The sequence below is a fragment of the Hippocampus guttulatus genome, chromosome 7 (assembly GCF_054856545.1).
Source record: "Hippocampus guttulatus isolate MCC_2025c chromosome 7, RoL_Hgut_1.0, whole genome shotgun sequence".
Taxonomy (NCBI): domain Eukaryota; kingdom Metazoa; phylum Chordata; class Actinopteri; order Syngnathiformes; family Syngnathidae; genus Hippocampus; species Hippocampus guttulatus.
This window is the reverse complement of record NC_141267.1, coordinates 8428588-8443488: the sequence shown is the minus strand read 5'-3', so window position 1 is coordinate 8443488 and position 14901 is coordinate 8428588. Positions and strand designations below refer to the sequence as shown.

The following is a 14901-nucleotide window of genomic DNA, read 5'->3' as shown; positions in this document are numbered from 1 at the left end:
AAAACAAGGTGGTCGAAACTTTTTTGGGGCCATGCTAGAGATGAACATTTATCACAAAGCTATACAGTACATTCATCGGGCATCATACATCTATGATGTACTGTGATGTGTTCTTTGGCATGTCTGCTCAGCGGCAGCTAATATTGCAGCATTGGTGTGAATTGTCTCAAGAAACTGCGGTGAGTTGAGTTTTTCAGTACAGTCTTCAACTTGAAATCGGCAGTGTTATGCTGCGGTGCGTGTTGCCTATCGAGTAGAAAATGTTAGTGGAGTGCAAATAAAACCATCTCCTGTAACTGACATGCAAAAAGCTCATTAGTCAAGGACGATATAACTTTCATTCATCTTTATGGAAAACGAATATTCTCATATGAACAATACTTTAAACAGAGGGCGTATTACAATACATAAATACATTGAGACTTCCAGTGGAGCCATTCACAGCCCGGATCCAGTTTGCGTTGCTTTTCCACTGTTGCCGTGTCACTCTGCGGGCCAGGACTTGTGGCAGCTGGCCGGGCTCCTCGGAGACTTTGGGCTTCCCTGAAACCCAAAATGCAAAGCAGGATTTCTAAAACTTGATTGTGCCAAAGCATGGATTTTACATGACAAAAAGAAAAAAACAAAAACTGAGGGCATTTCTCCTCACAAAATTGGCACCAAAAAAGTGTTGTGCTATACACTGAAAGAATGATGATCTCGTTTCAGTTTACTCACAAATGTACTGAGCATGTCATTCTGTCCTGTGGACTTGACTTTATTTGTTACTTGTGTATTTATAGAGCTGCTGCGTACAACTAAATATCATCACAGCAATTCAACATGACAAAGTTAAAAACAATCTAATGAGAATCGATACACAATTTGCGTTTGCATTTTTGTACACAGTGAGCCATGGGAAATAATCCCATGTCACAAACAGAAATTGGTTGAAAAACGATTATTCATTGACTACAAATAATGTACATTGGATGATGAAAAAGTGTGATGAAGACACATTAAATATCTTATGATAACGTCAGAGTTTTTCTTGGACAAAGTTGAAGAAATGACTCTTGATTTGATTTGATTTGATATTGATTTTTATTTTTATTTTTTTCAAGGAATGGTCGCTCTTAAAGCCAACTAGACCCCTACCCCCCAATAATTTTTAATGTAAAAATAGAGGTTTTGTGAAAACCATATTTTTAAAACAGAATCCACAGAATTCCGCTAAGCCGTGGAAATTTCACAGCCCTGCAGAATTCTTTTCATTACAAAGATCTTACATTACACCATCCCCCAAAAGGTATGAATACTGAAATGATGATCTCATCTCAATTTACTGGGATTAAATTGATTTACGGACAGGAAGGCATGATTGATTCTGTTGCATGAATGGCAACAGGCAGATACACAGTTTATTGCTGCTTCTGGCATCTGATTGGAAGAGCTTTTGATTGTTCTTCCTGTCACTTTCATGTCACTGGCATAGATAGATAGGTGAGCACAGATATATTTTTAATTCATGTCCTTCGTTTTTGGACAAATTGAGTGTAATTGGAAACTTTGCCATGGAACCCATGATGACCTCTCATGGCAAGGCACCCTGGATGGGAATCACTACTGTTGAGCATCAGTGGTACTGTACCACTGAAAAGAAAAGGCTATGTAAGAGCTGCACTATTCCGTTAGGGGGCAGCAAACCACTGCACAAGAGTTTACGTGTGTTGTAGTGAGACCCTGAAAAGTAGTTATTAATAATGTTCATTAGTGCTAAAACCTGAAATCTCACGGTAGCCTGGCGTTTCTTGCCGTTACAGCTTTGTTTGTATGTGGACAAATCGTAGAAATGAGGAGAAGCGCTTACCACAGAAGACTGAGTTTTTGCATAGTTCATATGGGCGTAGAGCAGTACAGCAGTGTCGTTGTGAGACGCTTCCACGGCGATGGAGAGAGCGTTGCTGCCATCCTGCAGTCCAATGGGAGGAGAACAAAAAAAAAAAGATTAGCAAATGCTGGAATAGACTCCAGCTGTGTTGCTATCCTGAGTAGGATAGAGACAATGAACAATGACCGCTAAACTGCGCACTCGCTGGAACCATTTTTAGTTGGTTCAATTGATGATGAATGTTTCAGGCTTCTACAGAGCTAGCTGGTGAGCTGATCGTTTGAATCAGGTGGGTTGAAGTGAGAGAAATCGAAAACAGGCAGGACATGGCTCTTGAGGAACCGGAGTTCCCTATCCCTGATATAACATTTCAATAAAAATAACATCAATTTGACTGATACCCATCCATCCATCCATTTTCCAATCCGCTTTATCCTCACAAGGGTCGCAGGGGATGCTGGAGCCTAGACCAGACATCTTCGGGCAGTAGGCGGGGGACACCCTGAACAGGTTGCCAGCCAATCGCAGGGCACACAGAGACGAACCATCTGTATTCACACTCACCCCTACGGACAATTGTGAGGGTTCAATTATCCTGCCATGTTTTTGTAATGTGGGAGGAAAGTGGAGTACCCGTTGAAAGCACATGCAGGCCCAGGGAGAACGTGCAAACTTCACACAGGAAGGCCAGACATGATCAAACCCACGACCTCTGCACTCTGAGGTCGACGCGCTAACCACTGGATGGACCACCAGAAGTCAAATATGGTCTTTGGACTTGCAGTGACCAGGATTTGAACCGGGATTGCTTCGGCCACAACGTGGGGTACGGACCACTATACGACCACGGCCTTGACTGATACCCAGCTACTCAAAAGGGTAGAATTGCTTTTCAAGCCTGATTTGTGGTGTGTGGGTTTGGAGTCCCCCCACCCCACACACATTCAGTCCAGCTGTGGACAATCCAGCAGCGGCCAACTCATTCTGGCTCAACGTCAGTTCGGAAGTGTCGGCTTGTCTGGACATTTTTCCCCCAAGCATCCTGACTCATACGATTTAAAACAAATAAAATAAAAGTGGTTATGGCTTGATTGGTTGGTTGAAAAGGTTGGTAAATCTTAAATTGTCATCAATCGCCAACGAATGCACACAAATGACACCATGTGCATTCGTTTGAAGTGGAGGGGGGGGGGGTGCATTTTCTGTCCGTGTACCTCGTCAACAGCACAATTGGGGTTTGGGCGAAGACAGACAAAAATGATCAGATTCTTGTTCTATCTTGCCGGGATGGAAAGAAAAGTCTAAACCAAAAACAAACAAAAAAAAGCTCGAGGCAAGCAAACAAACGCCGACAAGATGTTTCCTGAGAACAGATGAAGCTGAATCACAGATGTAAACACGGTCACGCAGCTTGAGCTCAGATCAGGCAGACGGCATGCTCAGAACAAGCAGGCATTTGTCACAAACACAATATGTTTGTCTTTGTTGTAAATGATTTATGTATACTGCACCGCAATAAGGAAATATATAAGAACATTTATTAAATGTGGAACAATAACACAGGTCCGCATTTTTTTAAAAAAGTGTAAACTAAGCAGCCCTCAGCATTTTCTAGGACAGTTTCAGATGTAGAAGCCAAACATCTCATTAGTTTTTCTCTATATGCTCCCATTGTTTATATATATATATATATATATAATGTAACACATTATTTTTTTTAAAAGAACAAGAAAATCATTTTGGGGATGAAATCAATGCACATTAACACTGTCTGCAGTGCAAAAAATGATCTATATTCATGTAATTCTTGTATACTTTTTAATGCAGACCAGAGTAATCATTCGGTAATTGTAAAATAATGGTTATACTGCAAGTACATGTAAAAAAAAAAAAAGAATTTATATACTTATTTTGACATGGATAGCATTTCAATAAATAGCTTGCTTTGATATTCGAAAATAAACTCTGAAAAATTACATTTAAGTTGAAAATTGACTGGCGCATTTGCGTTTATTTATTTATTTTTTTAACCTTGGCTCAATTTAACTTGTATCAATTAATTTCAAATTCTGACTGACGAAAATCAAACACACGTGAGACGAGACAATCAGTTGTCAGCGAAAAGTCTGTCACTAACGGACTGACGGACCTGACGTTTCCATCGGGCGCTGAGTCCATCAGTGTTTCAAAGTTTCAGTCATCAGTCCGCCGGCAAAGCAGGAGTCTGTCAGTGATGAATTGACGGACCTTCTATCAGTCCTGATTTTCTTCCATTCTAATTTCTTGAGATTGTCAATTTTGAGTTTTAGTTTGCTCTAAGTGGCAAAAATCAAAGTTATAGAAAAATAAAATAAGATCAAGAAATATTTATCACTGCCTACAGTCAATCTATATAAATGTGTTTCAATCCCCCCCAAGAATTGAATAACAGTACTGAAATAGTTTTCCATGATAGCGCAATCATTGAGTGAAGTCCAGTTATGTGGCTTTGGTTGGGTGTGACTGAAGAACACATTCTCACATTATCTACGATGGAGATGTCGCAACCAGGCTGCTCCAGAAGGAGTTTGACAATCTCAGCTCGGCCGTGTTCGCTGGCACACATCAGCGCCGTGGAACCCTCGTCGTCCTGCACGTTGACATCACCGCCACACTCCAGAAGCGCCTCCACCATCTCCTGACGGCCATGACTCACAGCGAGCATCAGCGCCGTCTGACCTGCCTGCACAGGTAGAGAATGATAAGAAACTTCCAGTATTTGACGCTCGTACGGGGACTTTCCAAAATAATGTACAGCGGCTGTCACTGGGTTGACAATTGAGCTGCGCATAGCAGTCAAGTCAAGCTAGGTCTCAAACCCCATCTTTGTTTATATAGTCCTCGATTACTACTGTGTCAAATGACGGGAATGGATGAAATGAAAACCCAAACTAATGGATAATATTAGTCATGCTCGCAGCGATGTTTAATTTCTTTAATTTAATCACTGAAGAAGAATCTTCAGTGATTTACGAAGAGGCAATTTGTTCTGCTAGTACCGGATAACCAAACCCAAAAACTGACCTTCCAAAAACAAGCACGCCTCTCTTCTCGTCTTTGTGCTTCTTCTGTCTCCAATTAATGATTTAGCATGGAGAGAAGTGCTATAAAAGTGTTATAAAAAGCCAAAAGTCGTCTGAAGTGGTCGACTCCCCTCTTAAATGGCAATTGCTCTCAAATGGAAAACTTTATGTGGCTAATTAGAAGCAACGTATAAATAGCCCGTCAGCATAAAGTTTCACTGCATGCGATGCTTTGTGCTCCTCAGAGCAACAACAAGCATCAGTAATCGGATTTCAAGTCCAGGCTGTGAAGCCAGTCTCATGACTTCCTATTATGAGCGTGTGTCTGTTGCATGCAGTTCACAACCTGATGAAATCATCCGAACAGAGAAGACCACAAACACTTCATATGTGACACGAGGCTACGCATTAGCTTGACCACTTTGAATCTACAGTGGAACCAATGGACTGTTTGCTTCCCACTGTTTAGCATTTTCCTTGGAAAGGTTACATTGTCCATATGGTAAAGGCCACGGGGATGTCATCTGACTGAAAAATAACCTCTGCCCTTAAATGTGTGATAACCTGGGGTTGTCTAAGAGCTATATTCATACAGAAAACAAGTTTGGTGCGAGCACTTTTCGAGGTAGAAACAGTATCAAATGCTTATACGTTTCAAAGTCATCAATGCCACGTGCGCAACGTTCAGCGTCAACTCAGTTTGAAGTACAGTCAAACCTTGGTTTTCGAATGTCTCGGTTCTCGACCAATTCGGTTTTCGACCAAAAATTTTGAGTTTTTTTATGCCTCGGATGACGAACAAAATTCGGTTCTCGAACAAAGTGAGTGCACTTGAATGCACCACTTGACTCCTCTCGCCTTCCTTACACAAGGAAGTGACGCTTCCTCGGGTAGTTGAGGAAGTGACGCTTCCTCGTGTCGCTTTCCATTGTGAGCAGACGTGTTCAATAAACTTTTTTTTTTTTTTTAAAGAGCGTGGTTTCAGTTTTCGAACAATTCGGTTTTCGAACAGCCTTCTGGAACGGATTATGGACGAAAAAAGAGGTTTGACTGTATTAAGAAGTTTCTCATGTTATCACAATGCGTTTTACATGCTGACCGGAAGTTTACACGCCACATTATACCGAATGCGTTTTTATGGTACTAACAGAACTATTCAAAATCCATTTCATAATGTTCAATCATACCGACAAAATATGATGCAACTCCTTCACCATTAGTGTGACCTTTGCAGTGTCTTGTATTGACTTTTATCACGTCGCTTACGACTTCCCACCTCCTAATAATTATCGATTCTTGGAAACTTGAACGAGACTACTTTGTACGTGGCTCTTGATGAGCGCTAATAACGCTATTCATGGTGTCACATTTCACACGGTCCCACATCATCTCCCGGAACCATGTTGGTGTTGTTTGGTCCAAGGCAAAGATCAAGTGTGATAGCTAAAGACCCTGGCGACATGCCTGGCTGGCTTTGGCGTTGACGTTGCCCTTGCTGAAGAGCTTCTTGACAACAGACATGTCATCGTCCTCCTTCACCGTGGACAAAGCAGCCAACATGATGGCCGTGTAGCCCGCCTTGTTCTGCTTGTCCACGCAGCACATGCCTGTAATAAGCAGATGTCTCATTGAAGCCTTTGAGATAACAAAGGCAAACAAGCTTATCTCCAGTCATCAGATTCAATGTAAAAACCCGGCCAGTACAAATGAAACACTCGGTATCGACACTGTCAGACGGCTATTAACTGAACAATAATATGTTTATTATCCTAGTAGCCGTTTGCAGCGATGAACAACTGCAATGCTTCAAAGAGAGAAAATGTTGCTTCTTGCTTGCATTGGGGCCAAGTGGTGCAGTGGACCAGATGCACAAGACAAAGGGTGGGCCAAGTCCGGCCGGTGTGCCACATATATTCCCTACTTTGTTCTTTTGCATGACCCACCAAGTAATGACATTACCAACATTTGTGTAACATTTGTTACACTTAGTTAACAGTTTCCTCCACCTCACCCACTAAATGTGATTTTTTTTTAAATTATATTTATTGTTAAACTACATATTTTAACATTTTCTTTAAAATACCTAATCAACAAATGACCTTTTAAAGATGAAGTGTGGCTCTTGAGTTCAAAAGTTTGCCCACTCTTGCACTAGATGGAGCTGCAGTGCAGGACTTGCCGGAAGTCAAGATCCGTGTTTACTGGCCTTTACTGAACCAAAGCACTAATTTCCACCACCAAAGAAAATGTCACAAAACTTATTGAATTATGTATTGAAATAATGAGGATCTCATACTTCATCCTGAGTAAGTTCATTTTTGGAGTAAACTCTTCAAGACATGATGATTGTTATTTCAGAACATTTTTGTTTGGTAGTGTGCCGGGAGATTTTTTTGGTGTCTGTAAAATGAGTGCCTAGGCTCAATAAAGATTGTAGATGACGTGTTCTCCCTCTACTGGTCTGCAAATTAAATGGTGAAACTGTTCATATTTGTACAGTGGCTTAAAATGTGTTTGAAACTAGTACGGCTCAGTACAATTCATCCGGAACCACTTTTTGAGTACAGTATAGATTCATTTAATATTTTAGAACTGTAGTCGCAATTTTTATTTTGCTTGTGCAATCGGCTTGCATTGAATCATTGTTTCAGTATAGTCGTTTTGCTTTCCTATGTTTAAACGCGGTGTTCATGTTAAAACTGCCTACGTTACAGTGAACACAGGACCACTACACGACTGTATTGTGTATACATGTATAAAGCACTGCTCCATATGATCTGAGTGCTCTTCCAGTTATCTTTTCAAGCAAAATCTTTGATACAGCTCTTGTATTGCACTTCATTAAACTGCTTGAGTGCCTAACAAATTGTCTGGTGAGTTTCGAGCAAACTGTACAATATTTGCTTGGAATATCAAGGAGCTTTAGCCTGTAGAAGAACATGACGGTCGCTAAGGAGAGCTGTGAGCACTGACCTGTGTCCAGCAGCAGGTCCACGACCCCAAAGTTGGAATGTGAGACACTGTAGTGCAGAGCGGTGTTGCCGTTGCCATCGGTCATGTTGACCACATGCTCAAGCAGCAGCGGGGACACCTCGGAGAACGCCATCAGGTAGTCGGACACCCGCGAAGGCTGAGCCATTTTGGCGCTGGAAACACGGAACCACTCGAGCTGGACCATGTGAGTGCTGGCGAGCTGCAAGTACATTTGGCAACACAACTTCCATTGGATTGCTATTTGATCGCTTGGAATGATTGTTTGTTTGTGTATGTGTGTGGGTGTGTGGGTGTGTGTGTGTGTGTGTGTGTGTGTGTGTGTGTGAGTGAATGGATGGTTCAGAATGACCAAACAATCCACAGAGTGTTGAGAGAATTCGTCATTGTTAGCATCAGGCTCAGTTCATTTCCCATTTCTGAATGCAAGAAAATAAGTCTGAATTGCTAACACTGCAAACTGTCTCCAAAACGCTCACGCTGACTCCATCAACCTTCGTTACTAATTACAGAAAGAAACTGAAATGGTTCAAAGAAGCATGCAGGGACGCACCACTTCCTTACTCTTCAGTGTTTGGATGTCATCGTTGAGGTGATTCTTGAGAATTAGGCAAGCTTCACGCATTTTGGAGCTCAGTTCAAACCTGTTCCCAACAAAACAGTAGTTAAATACCTCGTGAAAACACACAGCATGCTGTTGTTTTCACAAATTTGTTGTGAACGATGCATGAATCAAAATGGAGACGACAGTGAAGTACACACTTCTCTTTGACGCCATCAGATGAGCCCTTTGATGCTCTCAGAATTTCCTCATCAGTGTCGCTCTCATCCAGGTTGACGTTTCTTTCCTCCTCTGACGTTTCTTCCTGCAGATCCACTTCATCCTCCTCCGTGCTATCCAAGCAGTCCGCCTCTCCACTTCCTTCAGAGGAGCTTCCCTCTTCCTCCTCCTCCTCATCATCTTCCTCTTCTTCACTGGATGTCGATTCATACCTAATTAACATAAATACCGGTACAATGAAACCTCTCAAATTTGCGCTTGGTCTGGCTTTTTCTTAATTTTAAGCAATGCTGCAAATAGGATCAGATATTGTAAACAGATTTTAAACAATTCATGAACTGGAGCACCCACCCTCCATTTAAAATGCCAACAAACTGCAAGCTCTTCTTGCCTGTCGTGCGATTTTCAACTGCGCCATCTTTCCTCTTCATGATTGATTTCAGCATGCCTGTTTCTATTACGGATGAAATATAAAAGCATCAGATATCATAAGAGTTATAACAATTCAACGCATTAAGACAAGTGCATTCTTTCAAGGATTAGCGATCTCAGGCCGGTTTGAATTTGCAATGACGGGTGATTTCACACACTTTGGTACACTTTACTCAAAATGTAGGTGGTTCATTTGATCAGTGTCAGAGTTCAGGTTGGGGTGGAGGTGTAGTTTAGTTTGACAACAAATTTGAAATGTGAAAAGTGAAATGGTGGATGTTTTTTGGTATATTTGGTTAAGCATGTGTAGTTGTATATCGCCTGGTAGCAGGATGACTTTTCACTGCGTGAAGGAGGATCATTTGCTCCGGGAGTCCCTTTCAAGTGCTCTTGGTTATTTACTGGAGTATTGTAGAGCATGTATAAAACAAATTGAAGTTGTCAACAAAGCGTGACTTCACTGCATGCGGTTTTTAGTCGAGCTATTTGAGTTACTTGTCAATAAACCCAAACTTCCTGTTTACAGTTTTGGGAGCAATAAGAGAAGGGCGCAATCACAATCGCGCGTGGTTTGTTGTGACACATTTTGGTTTCATTAGATTTTTTTTACCATTTGAAAATAAAATAAACAGAGGGCGGCCCGGTAGTCCAGTGGTTAGCATGTCGGCTTCACAGTGCAGAGGTACACACAGAGGTTCAATTCCAGCTCCGGCCTCCCTGTGTGGAGTTTGCATGTTCTCCCCGGGGCCTGCGTGGGTTTTCTCCGGGTGCTCCGGTTTCCTCCCACATTCCAAAAACATGCATGGCAGGCTGATTGGACGCTCTAAATTGTCCCTAGGTGTGAGTGTGGGCGTGAATGGTTGTTCGTCTCTGTGTGCCCTGCGATTGGCTGGCAACTGATTCAGGGTGTCCCCGCCTACTGCCCGAAGACGGCTGGGATAGGCTCCAGCACCCCCCGCGACCCTAGTGAGGATCAAGCGGTTCGGAAAATGGATGGATGGATGGAAATAAACAGAACTATTTGGGGAACAGAACACATTTCAAACTGATTTGGACCAGCGAAAGTGAACTGGAGACTTGAAAGAGAATATAATTACAACAATGTTAATGTACTTACCTGATTTGAGATTGTCGGGTGTCGTCGTGTTCCTATGGCCTTCCTCTCGCTCCTCAGACACACTCACTGCCTCTTCTGGAAAGATCTTATAATCATTTATGGTCAGCTGTCTCTTCTTTAACACAGTAACTTTCTGGTCTTCACTCTTGTCATCAATCATGTTTTCGTACTGGCAACCAATGGTGGCCATGACAACAGATACTGGTTCTTCTGCTGTCGTTAAAGTATCAGTTTGGGCACTTTGCTCGATCAGCTCTGGTGCAAAGCTGTTACCTACACAGACATCCGTCACGGCTGGGCAGCACAAAACGCCAGCATCCTTTAGGGTAGAGGGCGTCGTCTCGATCTGGGCATCCTTAGCAACGGGTTTAGCAAGAACTCCCTTCTCAAACGTGACTTTAAGCGCTATCTCCTCAATCTGCGCTCGGAGAGTTCTCAGATCTTCGTCTGCCGAGCTCAGCTGGCTCTCTAGACTCGTAATGGACTCCTGCTGGAATTTAATGGTGTCCTGTAAGGTGTCCAGCTCACGTTGCGCCTCAGACGTCAGCCCAAGTTGTGACTCCATAACCCAAACCCCAACCTCCGCCGTCTCTGCTCTGACCTGGGTTCCTTGCTGATGAAGCACAGGGTTTTCAGTTCCTGTGCCCTTTTCACGAACATGGAGCTCAGTTCCCACAGCAGCGTCTTTCACACTGTGGCTGTAATAGAAAACAATTGAGTCTATGTGCTGATCATCTCCGACAGCCACGGATTTCTTGTCAACAGATGGCTTCCCAGGAGCCTTCGGTACAACTTTGGATGAAAGTTGTGCTGCACAACCATCTTTCCCCTCAAACTTCTCAGCAAGCTTTTTCAATTCCTCAGATTTGTGACCTTTGTGACCAGGTGAGGCTGGGCGACTTAATCGACTCTGGATATTTGGGCTGGATTTGGAGGACTCTGTGGTCTGCGAAGAGGAGTCGACCAACTGTGGCTTCTTTGTTGCTTTCTTCTCCTGAAGTGCTAACAACAGCATGTCTTTCTCGACACGAAGCTCAGCCACCTCTTTTTCTAGAGCCGGAACACCCTTTACTCGTTCCTCCATCTCCTTCAGTTGTTTCAAGGCCGTAGCCATCTGCTCTCTAACTGTCTGCAGTTGGCTGGGTGGCACTGTCGTGCCAGCGGCAGGAGTGTTGAGTCCAGAGGTTTGAGGACTAGGTTTAGTCCAGCTGCTCTGCAGAGGCTGAGTTGACGCAGAGGCGGACAGCTGCTTGGGAGGATCTGCGAGCTGGAATCGGCCACCATCGTGATGGCTTTGCTCCTGCTGTAGCCGCCGGCTAGTTTCAAGAAGAGTTCGCTCAACTCTTGCGTTGCGTTGTGGTGGAGGGGGTGGTACTTTGGCACCGGCAGTCAGTGGGGGAACACTGAGGAGAGTCACAGGGGAGAGAGAAAGCACTTCGCAAGGGGCGGAGCCAAGGCGGTTTCTTGGCGGCGGCAGGGGAGGCACCCTGCCATCCTCACTAGCTGGAGAGGAAAGGGACTCTGTGGAAGTCCAGCCGCTGGCGCGCCCCCCAACATATCTCTGAGAGGTTTTGAGCCCCCGTCCGGACCGACGAGACGTGACAGCTGCCCTACGAAGATTATGCCCACTCTCTATCTCTTCCACATATTTCAGGAAATCCAAATCAAGCTGGAAACCATATGGCGTTTGTACGGAGTAAGATGACGGCTGGTCAACTTGCTCTTGACCGGAGTAGAGAAAGGGAGAGGCCAAATCTGGAAGGAAAATTGGACACGTGGCTGAACTAAATGGCAGACGCTGAAACTCTCTCACACCAAAAAAATAAAAAATAAAAATTGGTACACCATAATCAGATCCAAAACTGTCATGATTCGGTTTAGGGACCAACAGGTGGCACTGTAGGGCTCCCCCGGCAGCTGCACACCTGTTGGTCATAGGTAATTAGTGCTTTAAAAGGACTCCCAGCCCGAACACTCATTGTCGGGTCATTGTTTGCTCTTGCTACTGTCATGTTTGTTTGTTTGCTGTTCCTTTGCTGCGGTCATGTTTGTTCTAGTAGTGTTTTGGTTATTGATAGTTTTTGTTTAAGTCATGGTTTTTGTTTGTTACTTTGGACTTTGTTTTGGATTTACTTTTCTGTGTTTTATCAATACACTTCTTCAAATACACCCTGCTCCTCCCTCCTGCCTGCTTTTTGGGGTCCACCACCACCTCGCAAACGTGACAAAAACAAAACTAAGCCAGTTATTACTACTACTATTGATGTCTTCTCACCAATTCTGATCTGTGAATTTGTACAATTTTGAATTCTAATTGTGCCCTTCTCAAGTTCTCCCAGAGCCGACTTGTTTCTCCAGCTATCCTCTGCAGGAAGTATGCTTCATCTTCTTAACAAATCATATCGTTAATAGCCACCAAATTAATAGTTGTAATGAAAATTGCTTCTTTCACTTGTGTTATTAATTCTCTATACCGTCATACACAATCACGTTTTCAAGCTTATGACTGACAGCAATTAACATCTGTTCACAATTGCATGGCGGTTGAGAATGTTATGTTACTTGATGTATTAATTAACCCGAGAACGGGTTATTTCTATTTCCAGGTGAATAATTTGTTCTAAACCTAAACAGGTCGTGTTTGCATCCTGGAAGAGATTTTTGTCCTGATTAACTTACCAGGCAGCTTTGGGTTAACTTGCACTGACTGAGTCATCTTTCAGGTAGAGGGCCTTTCAGCACGCACAGCCTCAAACGACACCTGGCTAGGAAAGCATGCAGTCACATATTTACATTTGTCATCGGTGACAGGAAATAAAACTGATGTCATGTCCAAAGCACTCCCCTACTTAGTGTGACTGATAAAGAAAAATTGCTGCCCCCAAGGGAAGCCCGCTCTCTTTCTACCGGTACTTACTGTAAATTTTACAGTGTGATGGGTCAACACGTCGTTATGACGATCAATCGTTCACTGATCTATCCATATTTTAATATACAGGTAAGGTGTACAGTAAAATAAGTACAAACTGCTCAGCAAAGTCCAATTTTTGTTGTGGGCCACTTTAGTGTTATGTCTTCTGTCAGGGGGTCGTTATGATAGTGAAACCACAAAAATGTTTAATCATCTCATGGTGTCATTACGAGTACACAACAAATTAATGCATTACTACTTTGGATTTCAGGCAAGTCAACTATAACAGTTTGTTCAATTATTGTTCAAGTGGGTGTAAACAGGGTAAAAAAAAATATGACAGATTCTCAACGTTATTTAGTACACATGACAATTTGACATTTGGGTAACGTTTTTAGCAAGTATCATGCAGGTTGACACACATGATTTGATTTCGCGAGCCACATAAAATGACGTGGCGGGCCGCATCTGGCCCCCGGGCCTTGAGTTTGAGACTGTGGAATACACACTGCTGAGCATGGCTGTTGAATGTCAAATGCAGATTTATGGTTAATGCTTTATGACTTACCTCGCTCAGGCTAAATGCAAACTTCATGCAGCTGGTGCCCAGGCTGGTTCCCTCAGCTCTGCTGAACTCAGCCCTACAAAAGAGGGAAAGGCCAACTCTGAGTCGTGATAGCAGAATACTGCCAAAAGGCTCATTTCACTGTGTCTAGTGTCACCCTAGCCTCAGCGAGTTAAAAAAAAAACATGAAAATAGATGGCGTAAATGAGAGTAATTAAATGCCTGTCCTTCACAGACCTTGACAGACAAACTCTTCGAGGGGGACTCGCTGGCCCATTAAGAGGGACCTTTATCCCACAACAGCTGCATAGAATTCTGCTATGTGAACCACTATATTACCAATGGCCACACTCATGCCAAGTTGTCACCAAGAAATTCTGTTCAGCTCTGTAGAAGTTCACCGTTTTATATTCCCATTGTCAAACATCGGAAAGGGCTCCAAAATAAAAAACAAGGGTGTCTCACTTTGAGGTTAAGCGCCGTGCAATTAACCCATTTTTTCACATAAGAATTTTTTCTCATAAGAATTTCACAAGAAGGGCAAGAAGGCACACTAAATTAACACCATACATAGTTTTTAATTTGACAATTTTATATTTATGGACAATAAGTGTTTTTCATCCAAATACGTAGTATTAGTATTTAACTAGAGCATTTGGGTTGGTTAGTGATATATTGTGGCACATTTCAATTTACATTCAGACTCCATCACCTCTGTAGAAAACCATGGACTACCACTTTTTTGGTGGCCCATGGGGTGCAACTAGAGACACTGCTGATCTCTGTTCATTCCATGGTCGGATACTTCCATTCAACTGAAATGATGAAATAAGAATAATTGCATTTCATTCAAAGCACTGCACTGTGTCGCATCCGTCTTTGTTGTAAGTTGCAGAGTTGCAATTGAAACTTTTATTGTCACTAGGTCTGTAATGACACAGCATCAAAACTGAAAACACAAAACACCCCTTCCAGTCCAGATACAACCAAATGAGGTCACAGTGCTACCAATCTTCATTACTATTATTATTATGTTATGTTAAAAAAACAAACGTACTGTAAACTTAGACTGAAGATAAATTTTTTTCAGCAAGTTTCCTCGAACGACATGTCATGTGACTCCTTTTTCCAGTGACGGTCATCTGACCGGAGTGAGCAGAACTGTGGCTAAT

At 42.8% G+C, this 14901-nt stretch overlaps 1 protein-coding gene across 5 annotated transcripts in view; it reads right to left on the bottom strand.

Annotated features, from left to right (window-relative positions):
- Window positions 1–331: 331 nt before the first annotated feature.
- kank3 (KN motif and ankyrin repeat domains 3) overlaps window positions 332–14901 on the bottom strand; it is a 51568-nt gene continuing 36998 nt past the window's right edge. For all 5 annotated transcript variants that reach the window (XM_086115951.1, XM_086115949.1, XM_086115948.1 and 2 more), the window contains 11 exons: window positions 13733–13805; window positions 12933–13018; window positions 10254–12008; window positions 9056–9158; window positions 8686–8916; window positions 8477–8567; window positions 7906–8125; window positions 6393–6539; window positions 4392–4588; window positions 1850–1951; window positions 332–543 (listed from right to left, as the gene is read on the bottom strand). In XM_086115951.1, coding sequence (XP_085972077.1) covers window positions 484–543; window positions 1850–1951; window positions 4392–4588; window positions 6393–6539; window positions 7906–8125; window positions 8477–8567; window positions 8686–8916; window positions 9056–9158; window positions 10254–12008; window positions 12933–12969 — 2943 coding nt within the window. In that variant the 5' untranslated portion in view covers window positions 12970–13018; window positions 13733–13805 and the 3' untranslated portion in view covers window positions 332–483. The remainder of the gene's footprint in view (window positions 544–1849; window positions 1952–4391; window positions 4589–6392; window positions 6540–7905; window positions 8126–8476; window positions 8568–8685; window positions 8917–9055; window positions 9159–10253; window positions 12009–12932; window positions 13019–13732; window positions 13806–14901) is intronic.